The 17,712-nt window shown below is 43.6% G+C and overlaps 1 protein-coding gene across 1 annotated transcript in view; it reads left to right on the forward strand.

The window, feature by feature from the left end:
* Positions 1 to 2,998: 2,998 nt before the first annotated feature.
* The window catches only part of IFT43 (intraflagellar transport 43), a gene marked incomplete at its 5' end in the record, with an annotated part of 67,087 nt that continues 52,373 nt past the window's right edge, over positions 2,999 to 17,712 (forward strand). Inside the window, 2 exons of the mRNA XM_079699191.1 lie at positions 2,999 to 3,043; positions 13,566 to 13,630. Of these exons, the coding sequence (XP_079555317.1) occupies positions 2,999 to 3,043; positions 13,566 to 13,630 (110 nt within the window). The remainder of the gene's footprint in view (positions 3,044 to 13,565; positions 13,631 to 17,712) is intronic.

The raw sequence follows: 17,712 nt of genomic DNA on the forward strand, positions 1-17,712 counted from the left end.
GAAGCAAATCCCATAGACCCAGGACATGGTCTTTACTCCTAAGGTGTGGTTTTTCTGGGATTTCAGTGGAAAACCCAAGGTGTGTACCAAGTACCTTTAACTTGGAACTCATATTCCAATCTGCGTCTTGCCTGCAGTGGGCAGCAGCTGAAATTTTACCTCCACTCTTTTTTATTTTTAGCCCTTCAGCAATTGCTTTTCACTGAGTTTCTTGGAGTCTCCTCCATGGATGTGTAGTTCAGGTTTTGACCAAAAGATTTTAGGGGAGTTTATATGCAGATTTGGGGCTCCCTCCTTCCCAGGATTTCTCCCTGTCTATCTTTAGTGACTCTGGCAGCCCCAAATTTGTCCTCAAACCAATAAAACTGCAGCTTCCTGCTTGAATTCTAGCTGCTCAGTTGCTGCCCAGACTGGAGAGTGCACTCAAAGGGAAAATCCATTTAAACATGGATTTTTACCCAGTGCAGTTCTTGTCTTTCAAGGGTCAGATCCCCTCCTGTTTCCCCTACTGCTTTTGTTTGCTCACTAGTGCCTTCAGATAGTTGTTTTCTATATTTTCTCCAGAGTTTATACTTGGTATCTGTGTGAAGGTGAGTTGAATACAAACTGCTCCCCCATTACTGGATCCAGAAGCTGTCAGTTGCTTTTGGATTGTTTCAGACTACACTGTGGTTTTTTTTTCAAGTGGTACTGTTGGCAAGAAACGAATGAGAGTGGTTGGTGCAGAAACAACAAACACTTTCTCTTGGAATAACTGACGGGCATTCAGGTGCCTTAGCTATTGAGACAGGAAGTGTTCTAACATCCCTGGTGATTTGGGAGTAATGATCAGAAACATGGGTATGAAAGAGACCCAGAGACCTGGGATTCAGTCCCCATGATGTAAGAGCTTATCCATGCAGGTGCTGTGCTGAGCACTCTGTAAAGGTAGTCGAGAAAGGACTCTGAAGTTATAGATACAGAGAACAAACAGGTGTTTGCCTGAGGGGAGGGGGCGGGGGAGGAAATAAATAGGTGAGGGAGATTAAAAGGTACCAACTTCCAGCTGCAAAATAAATGAGTCACAGGGATGAAATGTACAGTGTGGGGGGATATAGTCAGTAACTGTGTAATATCTTTGTATGGTGACAAGACTCATCGTGGTGATCATTTGGAAAAGTATAGAAATATCGAATCACTGCGTTGTGTAACAGGAGCTAACATAGGTCAATTATACTTCAAAAACAAGCAAATTCATGGAAAAAGAGATGAGGTTTGTGATTCAGAGGTAGAAGTGGACGTGGGAGTGGGGGGAGGGGGAGTTGGACAAAGGCAGTCAGAAGATATAAACTTCCAGTTATAGGATAAATAAGTTCTAGGGGTTTAATGTACAACATGATAAATACAATGAACCCTGCTGTATGATATATATGAAAGTTGTTAAGAAAGTAAATCCTAAGAGGTCTCATCACAAGAAAAAACTTTTTTCTAACTCTTTAATTCTGCATCTACATGAGATGATAGATATTCATTAAACTTATTGTAATAATAACTTCATGATGTGTGTACATCAGATCATTATGCTGTACCCCTTCAACTTATACAGTGCTGTACGTCAATTAGATCTCAGTAAAACTGGAAGAAAATAAAAAGAAGGCCTCTAGATTTGGAGAGGTTGGCAGGGTGCTAGGTCAAGGGCAGGAGGTCTTCCTATACAGCCTCGAGCTGAGTAGGAAGGTTTACGGGTTACGTGTACCCAGGCCGTGCCTTTGCACCAGGCCATTGTCACCTGGGAGCAGTCGAGCGGATGGCCTTACGCCTTTCTTGTTTGAGAAAGGGTAGGAAGAGAGCCTGAGAAATCAACCTTGGGCTTGGACTGAAAAGCTGAAGAAGAGAGAGACCATAGCACGTCTTTAACACTGGTCTAGGAGGATGTTTTTTTCCAAAATGAGAGAACCAAGAACAATGTAGCACGTTTTTCATAAACTAAATTTATTCACCGTCAAGGACCATTCTTTATTCTGGTTTGTGTCCTTCCTAATTTGGGGAGCTTGAACAGATCCCTTCTTTAATGAAATAGTGGTGAGAGGAAATCGTGGGTTTTTTTTTTAAAGATTCTTAACAAAATTAAAAGCTGTGAACTCAGTACTGCCAACCACATCCCATCCCCACCCCTTACAAACAAAGTTTGTTTTTCGAAATATTGGCTGTCCATGAAATCTAGAAGTCTAGGAAACACAGTTCTAGAAGGTTAAAACAATTTTTTAGGGTTGCTGGGCTCCCTTGAAATCTTGTGAGGGGAGGTAGTGAGGTGTGTACTAATTTGCCAGCCATGACTTGGTCTCGCCCAGAGCACCTTCCCTGGCCTCCAGGGTCACCACAGGGTAAAGAACTGCAGTGCGAGGCCTGTGTTGTCCGTGGTCTCACAGCGGTGAACAGAGTAGGGATTTGGACGGGCATTCCTCTCTGCATCTCACAGGATGGGGAATGTTCCCAAATGTTCCCACGTACCCTATCATAAAGAGACCCAAGTCCCATATTTCAATACACAGTCCTCAGACTGCCCACTTCAAATGACACACGGGTTAATATGCTTCCACCTCCCTCCACTTCTTTTCCATCAATGCCCTTGAGGGGTTGTGAGAGATCAGGTTTCCTAAAGCAGCGAGGTTACAGCTTGCTGCTCTGCTTTCCGTTGGTTCCAGGTTATCCCAGTCTGGATTTGGTTGAGGTAGCAAGTCTAGGCTCTGCTTATCCGAAGTCACAGGTGCCGGGAGGGCTTGCTTCCTGGAGCGCTGGGAACTCACACCCTCCACGCTGTGCGTCCTTTCGGTTACACACACGCACGTGGGTTTTAACAAACTGAAAGGAGTTACGAGAATGACAAAAACTATAGGTTTTGATTTATGATGAAAGTTGAAAGGAATGTTTATTTTGGCTGAACCGAAGAAAGTCTGGGGGAACAGGGTATTTCTTTATAAGTGTATGGAAGGTATAGACCTGAGAAACCTGATTTCGGATGACCCACAGGGATGTAATTGAGATTAAGAGGATGCCACCCAAGGTAAGAACATCCAGGATGCATTTTAAGGATGATTTTGGGGGCTGAAATCTGTTCTCTTTGGATCAGCCTCTTTAACAAATGGCTGGCAGCCCTGTCCCATGAGTCATTTGAAGTGGGCAGTTTGATGACTGTATTGAGATACGGGATTTGGGTCTTTTTATGATAGGGTATGTGGGAATATTGGGAGAAGTGTGACACCACGAGAGTAATCGCCAGATACTGTGGTTGCCTGAACGTCACATTTATTTCTCAGTGAGCAGAGGAACTGTGACTTCCTCCTCTTGGTTCAGGCAACTTTAAAGGATTTCTCTCTGTTCAGGGAAGCTGGACTAGGTAAGAGCTGGACCCCTGGAATGAAACTTGTGCAAGGGAGTCCCAAATAAAAGGCCCTGCTTTGTTTACCTCCCCCAATCTTCCCGTTGTCTCAACCCTGGGCATTAAGGATTCTTTTCCTCCAAAGGCTGCATTTCATTACTTTTATCATTTCTTATAAATAATATAGTAGCCACTGTCACCAGCACTTACTAAGTGTCTACTCTGTGCCCAAGATTGTCTCCTGTGTTTACAGTGGGTCTGTAAGAGACTCCTGACCACTCTCATTTTGTGCACGAGGAAAAGAGGCTTAGTGAAGGTGTGACTAGCCCAAGGCTACCTAGCTTAGAAATTGAGGATTCTAGAATCTGAGCCCAGGACCGTCCCTCCTTTCCCTCCTGTCCCTCTCCTCCCTCCCCTCCCCCTTAAACTATAACTTGAAAACTATAGCTTTCCCTCTTTACTTCTTTCTGGCAAACTCCCTCCCCCCTGCCCCCCAGTCACTCATTCTTCAAAGCTACTGCGCTGTTGGTATGTGGAGAGTATCTGTGACATGCAGTAAAGAGACAGCTACTTTCTAAGTACAGAGATTTATATTAAATTCAGCCTAACACAGTTTGGCATAGTGCTCAAGCTGTTAAGGTTTATTTTTGGCATCACTTTTTAATCCTGACTTTACCCTTAACCCTTCCCTCATCTTGCCTCACTAAAGAGCTAAGGGTTAGGGGCTTCCCTGGTGACGCAGTGGCTGAGAGTCCGCCTGCCGATGCTGGGGACACGGGTTCGTGCCCCGGTCCGGGAAGATCCCACATGCCACGGAGCGGCTGGGCCCGTGAGCCATGGCCGGTGAGCCTGAGTGTCCGGAGCCTGTACTCCGCAACGGGAGAGGCCACAACAGTGAGAGGCCACAACAGTGAGAGCCCCGCGTATCGCAAAAAAAAAAAAAAAATCTGTGGATGTCAAGTGCCATAGTCCACTCTCCATATCCATGGTTCCTCATGGATTCCACCAACCACGGATTGTGTTGTACTGTATTTACTGAAAAAAATCTGCATATCAGTGGACCCGCATAGTTCAAACCTGTGTAGTTCAAGAGTCAACTGTACTTTGTGCCCAGAAGATACATGAAGGAGGTGGTCCTTTTGGTTTGGTCTTCCCGGGTCTTAACCTTGTCATTGATCTAGTCTCTCTTGTTCTTGGGCACTTTGTTCCAGTCCAGACAGATTCTTTTCTGTAGCCGCTGTGTCCTTTTAAGCCTGTTCTAGCTGGCATGAACCTAGCGTCTGGGAAATCATGTATCATCTGGTTCAGTGCCAAGCTTTGGTGTCAGAAACCAAATTGGATTTGAATCCTTGCTTCATTGCTTACTGCTAGGATGATTTTAAATTAATCTCTCAGCTTCAGTTTCCTCGTGGGTAAACTTGTTGCACAGTAGTGGACAGTTCACAGGGTCTCAGGGATTCTGTAAAGTAATCCTTCTAAAGCTTTGGCATAGAGTAAACCCTCAGTAGATGTTGGCTGTTATTATAATTATGAGCTATCAATTGGTTAATGTATTCTTTCTCATTGGCTAGGTTGGCTTATTCACCACTGATCAAATCTGTGTGCTTACATATTCTCGTTTCTCTCTATAACTTTTTCTTCTCTGTTTTTTGTCCCCAAGTTCAGATTGAATGTAAACATTTCATGTCATCGTTTACATCTTTTTGCCTAGATACCCTCTCCCTGAATTGAAAAATACAATTCATAGACTCAAAGAATCACAGAATTGTAGAATTGGGAGGAATCACTTCTACTATGAGTTAAAATCCAGGATCATGAAACTAGTTAGTGGCAGAGTCAGGACTGGAGCCCAGACTAGAAGCAGTCTGGTCTAGTGTTCTTTCTACCACATTTTTTTCCTTACCCAAATTTCACATATGCATATATACACAATTAAAATACAATCCACAGCAAATTGGAGGTGGGGTGAGAGGCGTGGGGAGGAACTTTTATTTAGAAACTCATTCTCCCGTCATGTCTAGTCCTGGCAGGGATCTGACCTGACGATTTGGGTGTAGAGTTGTTTTCTGACCCTCAGGGTACTGGTGTTCGGAGTTCCCAGCCACAGAGTGGAGAAGGTCTCTCTGTTCCTGTTCAGCACAGGTTTTCATTGAGCAGATACACCTACGAACAACCCTCGTACTGGTGCTCTCCTCGTCCCCACCCCTGTCTTTTTTCTCTTTTGTTAATCTAAACTTCATGCATCTAGTTTTTCTTTTTTAGCTTTAGCTTTTCATTAAAATTTGAAACATCCAGAAAAGTAGAAACAATAGTACAATGAACAACATGCACCCACCACCTAGGTTCAACTGTTTTCAACATTTTGCTGTATTTGCTTGAATGATAATTTTAAAAATATTTTAAAATATGTATTTACATGTTTTATATATAACTTTTTGCTGAGTTATTTCAAAGCAAACATCATGAAATGTCACTTAAATTCTTCAGCATATATCTCTGAGAAATAGGGGCATTTTCCTAGAAATCCACAACTCCACACCTAACAGTATTAGCAATTCCCTAATACCGTCTATTACCCAGGCCATATTCATTTCCCCCAGTTGTCTCCAGAATATCTTTTATGGCTAACTGTCTTCAAACCAGGATCCAATCAAGAACCACTCTACTAAGTTTCTCTCTCTTAAGTCTCTTTTAAAAAATTTGGAATAGTCTCCACCCCAGCCCCCTTTTTAATGGCATTAATTTTTTGAAGAGTTTGGGCCAGTTATGTCAGTTTCCCTCATGCTGGCTTTTTCTCATTCTTTCTTCCTAGTGTCACTGAACTTCCTCCTCTTTCACCTGATCTGCAGTAAGCCGGAAGTCAGATTGGAAGGCTTGCTTACATTCCAGCTGAATGCTTGGGGCAGTAGCTTTTCCTGGGTGGTGCTGTATGCCTCAGGTGGTAGCACATCACGTCCCCATTGTTCACGTGCTAAGTGCGATCACTGAGTTAGGGTGCTGACAGATATCTCTGTTGTCAAGGAACATTTTCTCCCTCCCACCTGGTACGTAATGTGTGGGGCGATTCTTTGGCATCAAGAGAATGTCCAGTTCCCTGTCAATCAGTCTTTCACCTAATGGCTTTAGCATCTATTGATGATCAGGTTTCTGTCTTATACTTAAAACAGAGTTTGCATTTTGCTATGTCCATTTCAGCTTGAAAGAGCTACATTTACTCGGAAGGGTTCAGTTATAAGCTTGGATGGTCCATTACCTGCCATGACCTTAAACCCGTGAGGGGAAAACTCAGGTCTGTGATGAATTAGTTGTCAGACCCAGCTTGAGGCTGGAGCAAGAAATTGGCAGAGATGGAACTGTGCCTGGTGGACAGATTCGAGGAATAAATACAGCCCCTGCAGTGTGCGCACATATTAATAAGTGTTAGTCTTCTCTCTCCTCAAGCACATAAGAGCAGCTTTCCTGGATCTTCCGTCAGGTTGCCGGAGAAAGGAAAGGAAGTTTGTTCTTAGCCAGAAATCAAGGGTTGGACATGGGAGGTGGGAGGTGGGAGGTGTGCAGTGGATCTTGCTTAACTGAATGCCTTTTCTTTTGGGAATTCATGCGTGTGTTTGGACTGGCTTTTTGAACCAGGCTGCCGTTTGGATTTTGGACTGATTCACATTGTGGGGTTTCTCCAGGACTTCTGAGAGTGTGTGAGAAGTTTCTAAACTCGAAAGGCTCCTTTTTTGGCACTGCAGTATCTTTTCTATTTCGGCATCTTAAGAATCTGGGGGAACCATATAAAGATCAGAAACAAGTCTAGCCCTAAAGGCTCCCTGTGACTTGGTAATTCCAGTTAGTTGAATCCTGGCCCATTCGGATGAGACCATATAAAGTGGCCGTTTCCTGAATTTCCTGCCCTCTGCCTCTCATCGGCTCCTTTTTGTAGAAAGCTGGTATTTCAGGACCGCAACCACCAGTCACGTGCTTCCACCCCTTTACTCGCAGTCATTTCTGCCCCTGTTTATTTTTGGAGAGAGCACATTTTTGCTTCTCTCCAGGAGCTATGCGGGGTCCTGCCCCCTCCGTCCATCAGGCGGCAGCCCCGGCAGGCAGTGCTGCTTTCCCACACTCGGAGACGTGACTCCAGCTTTTAAGAGAGAACACGAGGGATGCACTGCTTAGGGGCTACCGTCACCCGCTCCTATTTCTGTCCCTCCTGGGGTTGCACATTTTAAGACTCTTTCTTTTTTAAAAACAAGTTTGGGTAATGTTACCTGGTGGTAAATCTGCCAAAATTGGAAATCGTTTTCCCAGCAGATGTCTTGGGGCCATGCCTTATGTAAAGGATAAACCAGGACTTCTGAATTCTAGGTCTAGGTCCTCTCTTCTTTCTGGCTTTTAAGATCATTTGAGCTCTACTCTCGCTCACCCATCCGGGTTTTGTTTGTTTGTTTGTTTTTCCCTCCTTCCTAACACAGGGATAGGAAACAGATTTCTTCCAGAGTCATACCTCATACAGATGGGTAATGTCTTCCCAAGTGCTTGGTCAAGGAGGATTGTGGAGTTGGGCTCAGTGAAAAAAAAAGCCACAGCTGTCTTAGACTAAGTTTCTAGTTTCAAGGATGGAGCAAGAATAAATTCCTTTTTCTTTAAATGCCCAGGCCATTACACAGAGAACCCAGACACACAAGATTTGAGAAATAATAAATCACACATTCATGTCTCCTCTTGTCCTACCCAGACCTGGTGGGCAGGAGAGGGAAGGACCCCTGGCCCAAATGGTGGGGTCCGTAATGAAGGGTGACCACTTCTCAGCACTTTGTGTGAGGACTGGGCTCTGACAGTGAGCTGGGGAGGGCATTCAGGCTCCCAGAGCCGCCCAGCATCTGATCTGTCACCACAGGCAGGGAGAACACAGCAGTTCTGGTAGCTGATTCTAAAAGGAGCAACAGCAGGGTCTTGGTCTAGAGTGTGTCCCGTGTTTCACGTCGTCGTGGGGAGAGGGCCGCGGGGCTCTTTCTGAAACTGTGCTAACAGGTGTCTCGATGACGTCGTCATAGCTCTTAGGGAGAGCAGCCAGACATTCAGGGGCTGGACTGTCCGTGCAAAAGAGCCCACCAGACCTTTTAAATTGTATTGTGAAAAACCAGTCACCCGCTTACATTTCAAAGAGATCATCTGCACCTAATTTTAAACTACTCCATTGTGATCAGGTTGCATCAGCTTTCGCTTCCAGCCTGCGTTGTACAGTGATAGGTGCTGAGGACCTCGGACCCTGACCAATACAGTGATCGGTGAACAGCATTTGCTACAGCCTGAGTGTTATGTGCTATCCTGGTGTCACTGCACCTCTTATCTGCTTGCTTCTGGAACGCTTTTCCTTTACATTTCTGCTTATCTTTCCAATCCAGGGCAAGCCCCACTTATTCCATAAAGCTTCCGTCAGCGCCCTTGTCCTCAGCACTTCCCACGCTGGTACGATTCTGTGTAGCCTTCAGTCAGGCCTTGCAAACGTATGCACGCTTGTCAGAGCGCTGTCTGAATGATGCCCCAGGAGAGTGTGGCCCAATAAAAACCACCAAAGGTGACGAGAAAACTGCAGAATTTAGTGGAACTGCCCCAGGGCTGAGGGGTTCCTCCTCAGCTTCACCTTTGGACGCTGATGCAGCCTCTTGCTGGAAGGACTGTCAGTTCCTCCATCCCTGATACCTACCTCCCCGCTCCAGTGTGGCCTTGGCAGTTTCAGATTAAGCCCAATGTCCATCACATAGATTTCATACAGACCTGATACACCCTGAATTCTGCCTCTTTCCAGGCTCACTGGACCCGGGGTATCATTTGAGGACAGGGATGACGTCTTCTGCTTTCTCTAACTCACCTGATGCGTATAGGACAGTGCTCTCAGCTCCCCAGATAGGAACAAAGTTGAATTCTGGGGAGAAGCCTTTGTCACTTGGTAATAGGGGTTAATTACGTCTGTCTCATGGAGACAGGGTATTTGTGTGTGGCCGTAACAAGACTCACAGTAGGAAGTATTTATAAAAAAAAAAAAAGGAATTTCTTATCCTAGGACTCAGAGCACTACATCATGACCATAAGGATTCCCCATCAGGAGAGACATCTCCCGCTAAACACCCAAGCCCTACCTTGCAGAGAGCTGAGTTCTGCCCGCCCCGCATCTCCCGGCCACCTCAGTGCTCTCTCTGAGGCTGGCCAGGACTCCCAGTGGGGAGCAGGGAAGGCCACTGTAACCCTGCCCCATTTGGTGCAGAGAAGTACTTTGTAACTCTTCCTCTCCCAGACGATCTCAAGGAAAAGCAGCCTGTACGGTTTTTACAACATTATGTCAACTCCTGAAGTCTTCAGTTATTAGTGCAAAAGTCCCTTTGATTTGGGGACTAGTTGTTAAATTCTTCTGGCTGCGGAGGAGGGACTCTCGTGTGGTGGTCTTTCTGTTTTGAAGCTGCTGTCCTAATTTAGCAGCTGGCACTGTTTCGGAGTGGAAAGAAGGTGAGAAAAGAAGTGTCTTTGTGTTGCGTCTAGGCAGAAAGGATTCTCACTCATCCTTCCAATAGCTGTGACTTTCTGGGGTTTGTGGTTAAAGAAGAGAAAGCAGATCATTTGGGCGTTTGGAATCTTAGGGAACTTTATTAACCGTATGATGCATCAGTAGTCAAAATGACAGCTCAGGCCAGGCTCAGAGGAGTCTTTTTATTCCCCCTCTTTTCCAAATGGTACAGTATATGTTATTACACGTGGCCTAACCTTTCAAATATTGACATTAGTGATGCTGCTGCTGCTGCTAACAGTAAAGATGTAGTACTTATTAGGTGCCAGGCATTGCTCTAAGCATTTACCGTATAGTCACTAATTTAATCCCTCAACAGCTCAGTGGTTACTGAAAGGAGTGTGTTTTGACCTAAATTTATGTCACTTATGCTCCTTTTCCATGATGCCTAATCTTTCATAATCCCTCCCCAGTTCAGTCCCTGCTCCTCTTGTCCCCCACCACCCTTTTTTTTTTTTTTTGGCTGTGTTGGGTCTTTGTTGCTGTGCGCAGGCTTTCTCTAGTTGCGGTGAGCGGGAGCTACTCTTCTATGTGGTTCGCGGGCTTCTCATTGCGGTGGCTTCTCTTGTTGCGGAGCACGGGCTCTAGGCGCGCGGGCTTCAGTAGTTGTGGCATGCGGGCTCAGTAGTTGTGGCTCGCGGACTCTAGAGTGCAGGCTCAGTAGTTGTGGCGCACGGGCTTAGTTGCTCCGCAGCATGTGGGATCTTCCTGGACCAAGGATTGAACCCATGTCCCCTGCATTGACAGGCGGATTCTTAACCACCGCGCCACCAGGGAAGTCCCCTCCTGTCCCCCTTGTCACCTACACCCCATGGCAGAAAGCAGAGGTGGGGTCAGGACACACAGGTTGAGGAACCTTGCCAAGGCCACCAGACCCCTTCCCTTCTTCTTGTGGACTGTCAGTGGAAAAGTGCCAAATAAGCCTGGGCCTCCTGACACCATGTCACCATGGATTGCATGTGGGTTTATTCTGTCCAACGCCAGAGCAAAGAGAAGACAGCAGGGGATCCCAGCTCTGAGAAGCTAGTTCCAGGGCCACACACTCAGATGCCACAGGGGCTAGGCAGGGCACCTGGGTGAGTGAAGTGGGGCTAGGGGTTAGACGCAGGCATACCTGCAGTGTGCACACTGACGTGGTAAGAAAAGATCCCACTTCCACCCAAGAAATATGCTTGTTCCCATTTTTGTCAAAACACCTGACATAGCTTTCATTTTCCCACTTCCAGTAGGCCTAGGAACCGAGAGAGAATTCTGTACTAGAAGAGAAACAACAGCACAACCGCCATCGTAATAGATGTCAACTGGCACTTGACTTCAGCAGGAAGGAGACCGACAGAGCGGGTGGGGACCATGGCGAGCTAGAATGCACGTGTCCAGTCACCAGAGGGCGGCTGCTCCTCAGCCTCAGCATTGCTAGAGTTTCCAGTTTTCCGAGAGAAGCCGGAGAGTCCTGTTTTGTGTGGAAATCTTACAATTTTTAAAACGGTAGTTTAAATTTAAAAACAGACCACTGGATGGCCAAACCAAATATACGGTTCCTAGTTTGTGACCTCCAAATTCAGGAATGCACATTGTCACAAGATGGTCCTGCCCTTGGGTAAAGGAAAGTGGGATGTTATCTGCAAAAGCATAGGGAAGAAAGCTGTGGGCCAGATTGGTTTAAAACCTCCTGGAGGGGCCCGATATGGTTCAGTTCCAATCTCTTTAACATTTGCAATGCCTTCCACATGGTAAGAGCTGAACAAGACAACGGTCTTGGTCTCAGCTTATACACAACTTTGGCTTGTGGTAGTTTGGGCTTATTCTGATTCCAGCTGGTCCTTACAGTTCCAACACTCTGTGCTGTCTGAGCAGCCTAACCTCTGAGCTCCAGTTCCAGATTTCTGGGACGGAGAATTTGATTGGTTCTGACTGGCTCTGACTGGTGCAGCCCTGGTTCAGTTACCTGTGTCTAAGGGAAGAGGGGTCCTGGGATGGAAGGCTTCTCCATCCAGCCTGGGGACCGGTGATTGTGTGTGGCAGGGATACCAAAAAAGAATGCGTGGACTGGGAAATTAATTAACTGGGTCTCTCTTCGTTCATCTTCTTTGGGTTCCCCGCTGAGAGAGACAAGCAATAGTGCGTCTTCTACTTCTACATTTTTGTTTTTTCTGAGAGTACAGAGCCTCATTACTCAGGTTTGTTTTCTCTAAAGTACTACTTAGGTTTCCCAAGAGCTAAGTTGGATGCAGGCTTTCCAGGACTTGCCTTCTCCTCCATCAGGCCTTTCCAACAGGTTCTGCCTCATCCCGCAGAAAGGCTCCGTCTCTAGATGGAACATGTCCTTGGCAGGCTGGGGTGCTACCAGAGAAGCAGGAAAGGAAACACATCTTGGTGTAAAATTAAAATATCAAAAGTTAAAAGGTATTTTGCCATATTGAAGGAATGTTTTCTTAAAAAGCTGCAAGCTAGGTTTTAAGCAACAGATTGATGAAGTTTATTTATTTATTTTTGCGGTACGCGGGCCTCTCACTGCTGTGGCCTCTCCCGTTGCGGAGCACAGGCTCCGGACGTGCAGGCTCGGCGGCCATGGCTCACGGGCCCAGCCGCTCCGCGGCATGTGGGATCTTCCCAGACCGGGGCACGAACCTGTGTCCCCTGCATTGGCAGGCGGACTCTCAACCACTGCGCCACCAGGGAAGCCCAAAGCAACAGATTGAAAGGACATTACAGTGCTTTTAGCCCAGGAGTCTGCAGAATACTTCCCACCACATTTGGCCCACTGCTTGTTTCTGTAAAGTTTTATTGGAACACATTACACCCAGGTGTTTACTTCTTGTCTGTGGTTTGATTGCCCTGCAGCTTCAGAATTGAGTAGCTGCAACAGAGACTGTGTGGCCCACAAAATCAAAAATAGTTACAAGAATTCCTGCACTTGGGTTTGTGGATGTATCTATTGCAGGTGAATGCTTCCTGCCCAAATAACTTGAGTAGCTTTTTAACCCACCACTTAAGTTTGTGTCTTTGAAGCAAGCCTCTCTCTTATATTTTTATTTTATTACTTTTCTTTTTATAAAAGTGATATAAATTGATGGTAAAAAAGAATTGGAAAATGCACAACAGCATAAAGAAGGAAAAAGAAATTGCCATAATTCTTTCACTGGATCCCCTCTCATTCATGTACTGATAGCTAATTAACACTAGATGTTCTGTATTAGTGATCTTTTCACAAAATTAGAAGCATATACCTACTATTTTGAACATGTTTTAAAAAGTTAACACACATTGAACTTTCTCATATCATTAATTCCTTTTTAATACAGTTTTTTATTATTGCATAGTATTTTCACATGTGTATTCTGTGATTTACTTAAATTCCTTATTGACGTCCAGTTATTCATTATATTCAAAAATGACATTATGTTTCTCTCTGATTATTTCCTTGGGATAAGTTCCTGGGGTTAGAATTACTGGCTCAAAAAGTGTGAGCATTTCTAAGGCTTTCAGTAGATGTTGCCAGATTGTCCTCCAGAAGGGTACGAAAGCACCCAGGTTTCATAGTATTGTATTTGCATTCGAAGGTTTCAGAAGGTTAGTTTACGTTACCTTAACCTCAGCACCTGTTTGCTTGAACGCTGGTCTTGAGTGACTGTTTTGTTGACTTCTCTTCCCTTGCAGGCTCCCCCTCCCAAGCCACCGCGCCGTCAAGGAGGCTGGGCGGATGACTCCATGAAGGCTTCCAAGTGAGTGCTGGCAGGTCACAGGGCGGGGGGCGGGCAGGGGACACTGTGCTCCTGTGTTGTTCTTTTATTTTTTATAACCTCTTTACTGAGATGTAATTCATATACCTTACAATTTACCCCTTTGAAACGTACAATTCAGCTGTTCTTAGTATATTTTCAGAGTTGTAGTGTCATCACCACAATCATTTTTAGAACATTTTTATTACCCCCTAAAGAAACGCCATACCCATTAGTAGTCACTGCCTGTGTCCCCCTGCAACCTCCCCAGCCCTAGGCAACCACCAGCCTGTTTTCTGTCTCTCTGATTTGCCTATTCTGGACATTTCATGTAAATGGAATCATATGTTACGTGGTCCTTTATGACTGGCTTCTTTCACTTGGCATAATGTTTTCAAAGTTCCTCCATATTCTAACATTCTGTGTTTTTCTTAAAGTTACTTTCTAAACAGAATGGACTTGCCTGTTAGTTACTGCTGGATTAGAAATCATTTTGGTCTTTAATCCCTTGTAGTAAGTCTCAGACGAAAGGTAAACCAATATACATGTATGTATGTATATATGTTTACTACACCAGTGGGATGGCCAACGATAAACTCAGGAAAGGAATTTCTTTTTCTCAAAGAAGAGACATTACTTTTGTTCAGAATTTCCTTCAGCAGTTGTTACCTTCAAAATAGCACTATCAAAAATATTTTTTCCAGTTTTCCCCCCTTCCACTCCCCACCTCTAAACACACACATACACACACACACACACATGTGCACACACACTTTTTTTCTCCCCAGAATCATCTGAAAATAAGCTGCAGTCATCATGATATTTCACCTCTTAATACTCCAACATGCATCTCTGAAGATTAAGGACATTCTCTAAATACTCACGTATAATGATCACATCTAAGAAATTTCATAAAGATTTAATAATATTTAAAATATAGTCTATATTTAAATTTCCCCAGTTGTCCCCAAAATCTCTTCTGTAGTTCCAGGATCCAATCAGAGTTCACACATTGTGTTGGTAGTTCTGTCTCTTTTTAGGCTCTTTTAGTCTCTAAAATAATTCCAGCTCCCCTTTGCCCTACTATACCACCACCCAGTACATTGACTTTTTTGAGGAATCCAGGTCAGTTGTCTTGTAGAGCGTCTCACATTCTAGATTTCTCTGATTGATTCCTCATGATTAGATTCAAGTTAAATGTTTTTGGCAAGAACAGGTGATATTCTGTACTTTTTATTGTATCAGAATGGTATAGAAAGATATACTCAGAGATATCTCACTCCCATCCTTATTCTTTCTACCTCATTCCCATCCGTCTCCCATGGGTAACTTCTTTCTTAGTTTCTGTTTTATCCTTCCTGTACTTCTTTTTGTAAAAAATAAGCATGTATATATAAATGTAAAATGTATCCGTATTTGTTTCTATATGTTAAGATTCAGCAAACTGTGGCCCACAGGCCAGCCACCTGCTTTTATTCAATTTTTAAAGGTTACTTTCCATTTATAGTTATTACAGAATATTGGCTATATTCCCCTTCTTGTTGAGCCTGTCTTGCGTCCTTGAGCCTGTCTTACACCCAGCAGTTTTACCTCGCACTCCCCCACCCTACATTGCCCCTCCCCACCCTCATTCCCCACTGGTAACCACTAGTTTGTTCTCTGTGAGTCTGCTTCTTTTTTGTTATATTCACTAGTTTCTTGTATTTTTTAGATTCCACATAGAAGTGATATCATACAGTATTTGTCTTTCTCTGTCTGACTTATTTCACTTAGCATAATGCCCTCCAAGTCTATCTATGTTGCTACAAATGGCAAAATTTTGTTCTTTTTTTTAATGGCTGAGTACTATTCCCTTGTATCTCTATACACCACTTCTTAATCCATTCACCTGTTGATGGACATTTAGGTTACTTCCATATCTTAGCAATTGTAAATAATGCTGCTAAAAAAATTGGGGTACTTGTATCTTTTCAAATTAGTGTTTTTGTTTTTTTGTTTTGTTTTGTTTGTTTTGGATATATACCCAGGAGTGTCATTGCTGGGTCATATGGTAGTTCTATTTTTAGTTTTTTAAGAAACCTCCATACTGTTTTCCACAGTGGCTGCATCAATTTATATTCCCACCAACAGTGTATAAGGGGTCCCTTTCTCCACATCCTTGCTAACATTTGTTATTTGTATTCTTTTTGATGATAGCCATTCTGACAGGTGTAAGGTGATATCTCCTTGTGGTTTTGATATGCATTTCCCTGATGGTTAGGGATGCTGAGCATCTTTTCATGTTCCTGGTGGCTATCTGCATTTCCTCTTTGGAAAAATGTCTATTCAGTTCTTTCGCCCATTTTTTAATCAAGTTGTTCGGTTTTTTTTGATGTTGAGTTGTGTGAGCTGTTTATATATGTTGGATATTAACCCCTTATTGGTCATATCATTTGCAAATATTTTCTCCCATTCAGAAGGCTGTCGTTTCATTTTGTCGATGGTTTCCTTTGCTGTGAAAAAGCTTTTAAGTTTAATTAGGTCCCATTTGTTTATTTTTGCTTTTATTTCCTTTACTTTAGGAGAGGATCCAAAAAAAATATTGCTGCAATTTATGTCAAAGAGTGTTCTATGTTTTCCTCAAGTTGTTTTATAGTATCTGGTCTCACATTTAGGTCTTTAATCCATTTTGAGGTTATTTTTGTGTATGGTATTAGAGAAAGTTGTAATTTCATTCTTTGACATGTAGCTGTCCAGCTCTCCCAGCACTACTTGTTGAAGAGATTGTCTTTTCTCCATTGTATACTCTTGCCTCCTTTGTCATAGATCAGGTGACTGTAAGTGCACAGCCACCTGTTTTTATATATCATGTTTTATTGGAACACAACCACATGCTAAGTCTACATTTTATTTATTTATTTTTGTTGTTGTTGAAGTAGAGTTGATTTACAATGTTGTGTTAATTACTTCTGTACAGCAAAGTGACTCAGTTATACATACATGCATTCTTTTTCAAATTCTTTTCCATTATGGTTTTATCACAGGATATTGAATATAGTTCCCTGTGCTATGCAGTAGGACCTTGTTGTTTATCCATCCTGTATATACCAGCTGGCATCTGCTAATCCCACACTCCCAGTCCTCCCCTCCCCCACCCCCTCCCCATTGGCAACCACCAGTCTGTTCTCTATGGCCCTGATTCTGTTTCTGTTTCCTAGATAGCTTCATTTGTGTCGTATTTTAGCTTCCACATATAAGTGATATCATATGGTACTTGTCTTTCTCTTTCTGGCTTTGCTTAGTATGATAATCTCTAGTTACATCCATGTTGCTGCAAATGGCATTGTTTCATTCTTTTCTTATGGCTGAGTAGTATTCCATTGTGTATATGTGCCACATCTTCTTTATCCATTCATCTGTTGATGGACATTTAGGTTGTTTCCATGTCATGGCTATTGTGCATAGTGCTGCTAGGAGCATAGGGGTGCCTGTATCTTTTTGAATTAGAGTTTTGTCTGGATATATACCCAGGAGTGGGATTGCTGGATCATATGGTAGTTCTATTTTTAGTTTTCTGAGGAACCTCCACACTGTTTTCCACAGTGGCTGCACCAACTTACATTCCCACCAGCAGTGTAGGAGGGTTCCCTTTTCTCCACACCCTCTCCAGCATTTGTGATTTGTAGACTTTTTAATGATGGCCATTCTGACCAGTGTGAGGTGATACCTCATGGTAGTTCTGATTTGCATTTCTCTAATAATTAGTGATGTTGAGCATCTTTTCATGTACCTATTGGCCATCTGTATTTCTTCTTTGGAGAAATGTCTCTAGGTCTTCTGCCCATTTTTCAATTGGGTTGTTTGTTTTTTTTGTTGTCAAGTTGTATGAGCTGTTTGTATATTTTGGAAACTAAGCCCTGTTGGTTGCATCATTTGCAAATATTTTCTCCCATTCTGTAGGTTGTCTTCGTTTTGTTTATGGTTTCCTCTGCTGTGCAAAAGCTTGTAAGTTTGATTAGGTCCCATTTGTTTATTTTCATTTTTATTTCTATTGCCTTGGGAGACAGACCTAAGGAAACATTGGTACATAAATGTACATTTTAAAA

The sequence above is a fragment of the Hyperoodon ampullatus genome (genome assembly GCF_949752795.1).
Source record: "Hyperoodon ampullatus genome assembly, chromosome: 3".
In the NCBI taxonomy this organism is placed as follows: domain Eukaryota; kingdom Metazoa; phylum Chordata; class Mammalia; order Artiodactyla; family Ziphiidae; genus Hyperoodon; species Hyperoodon ampullatus.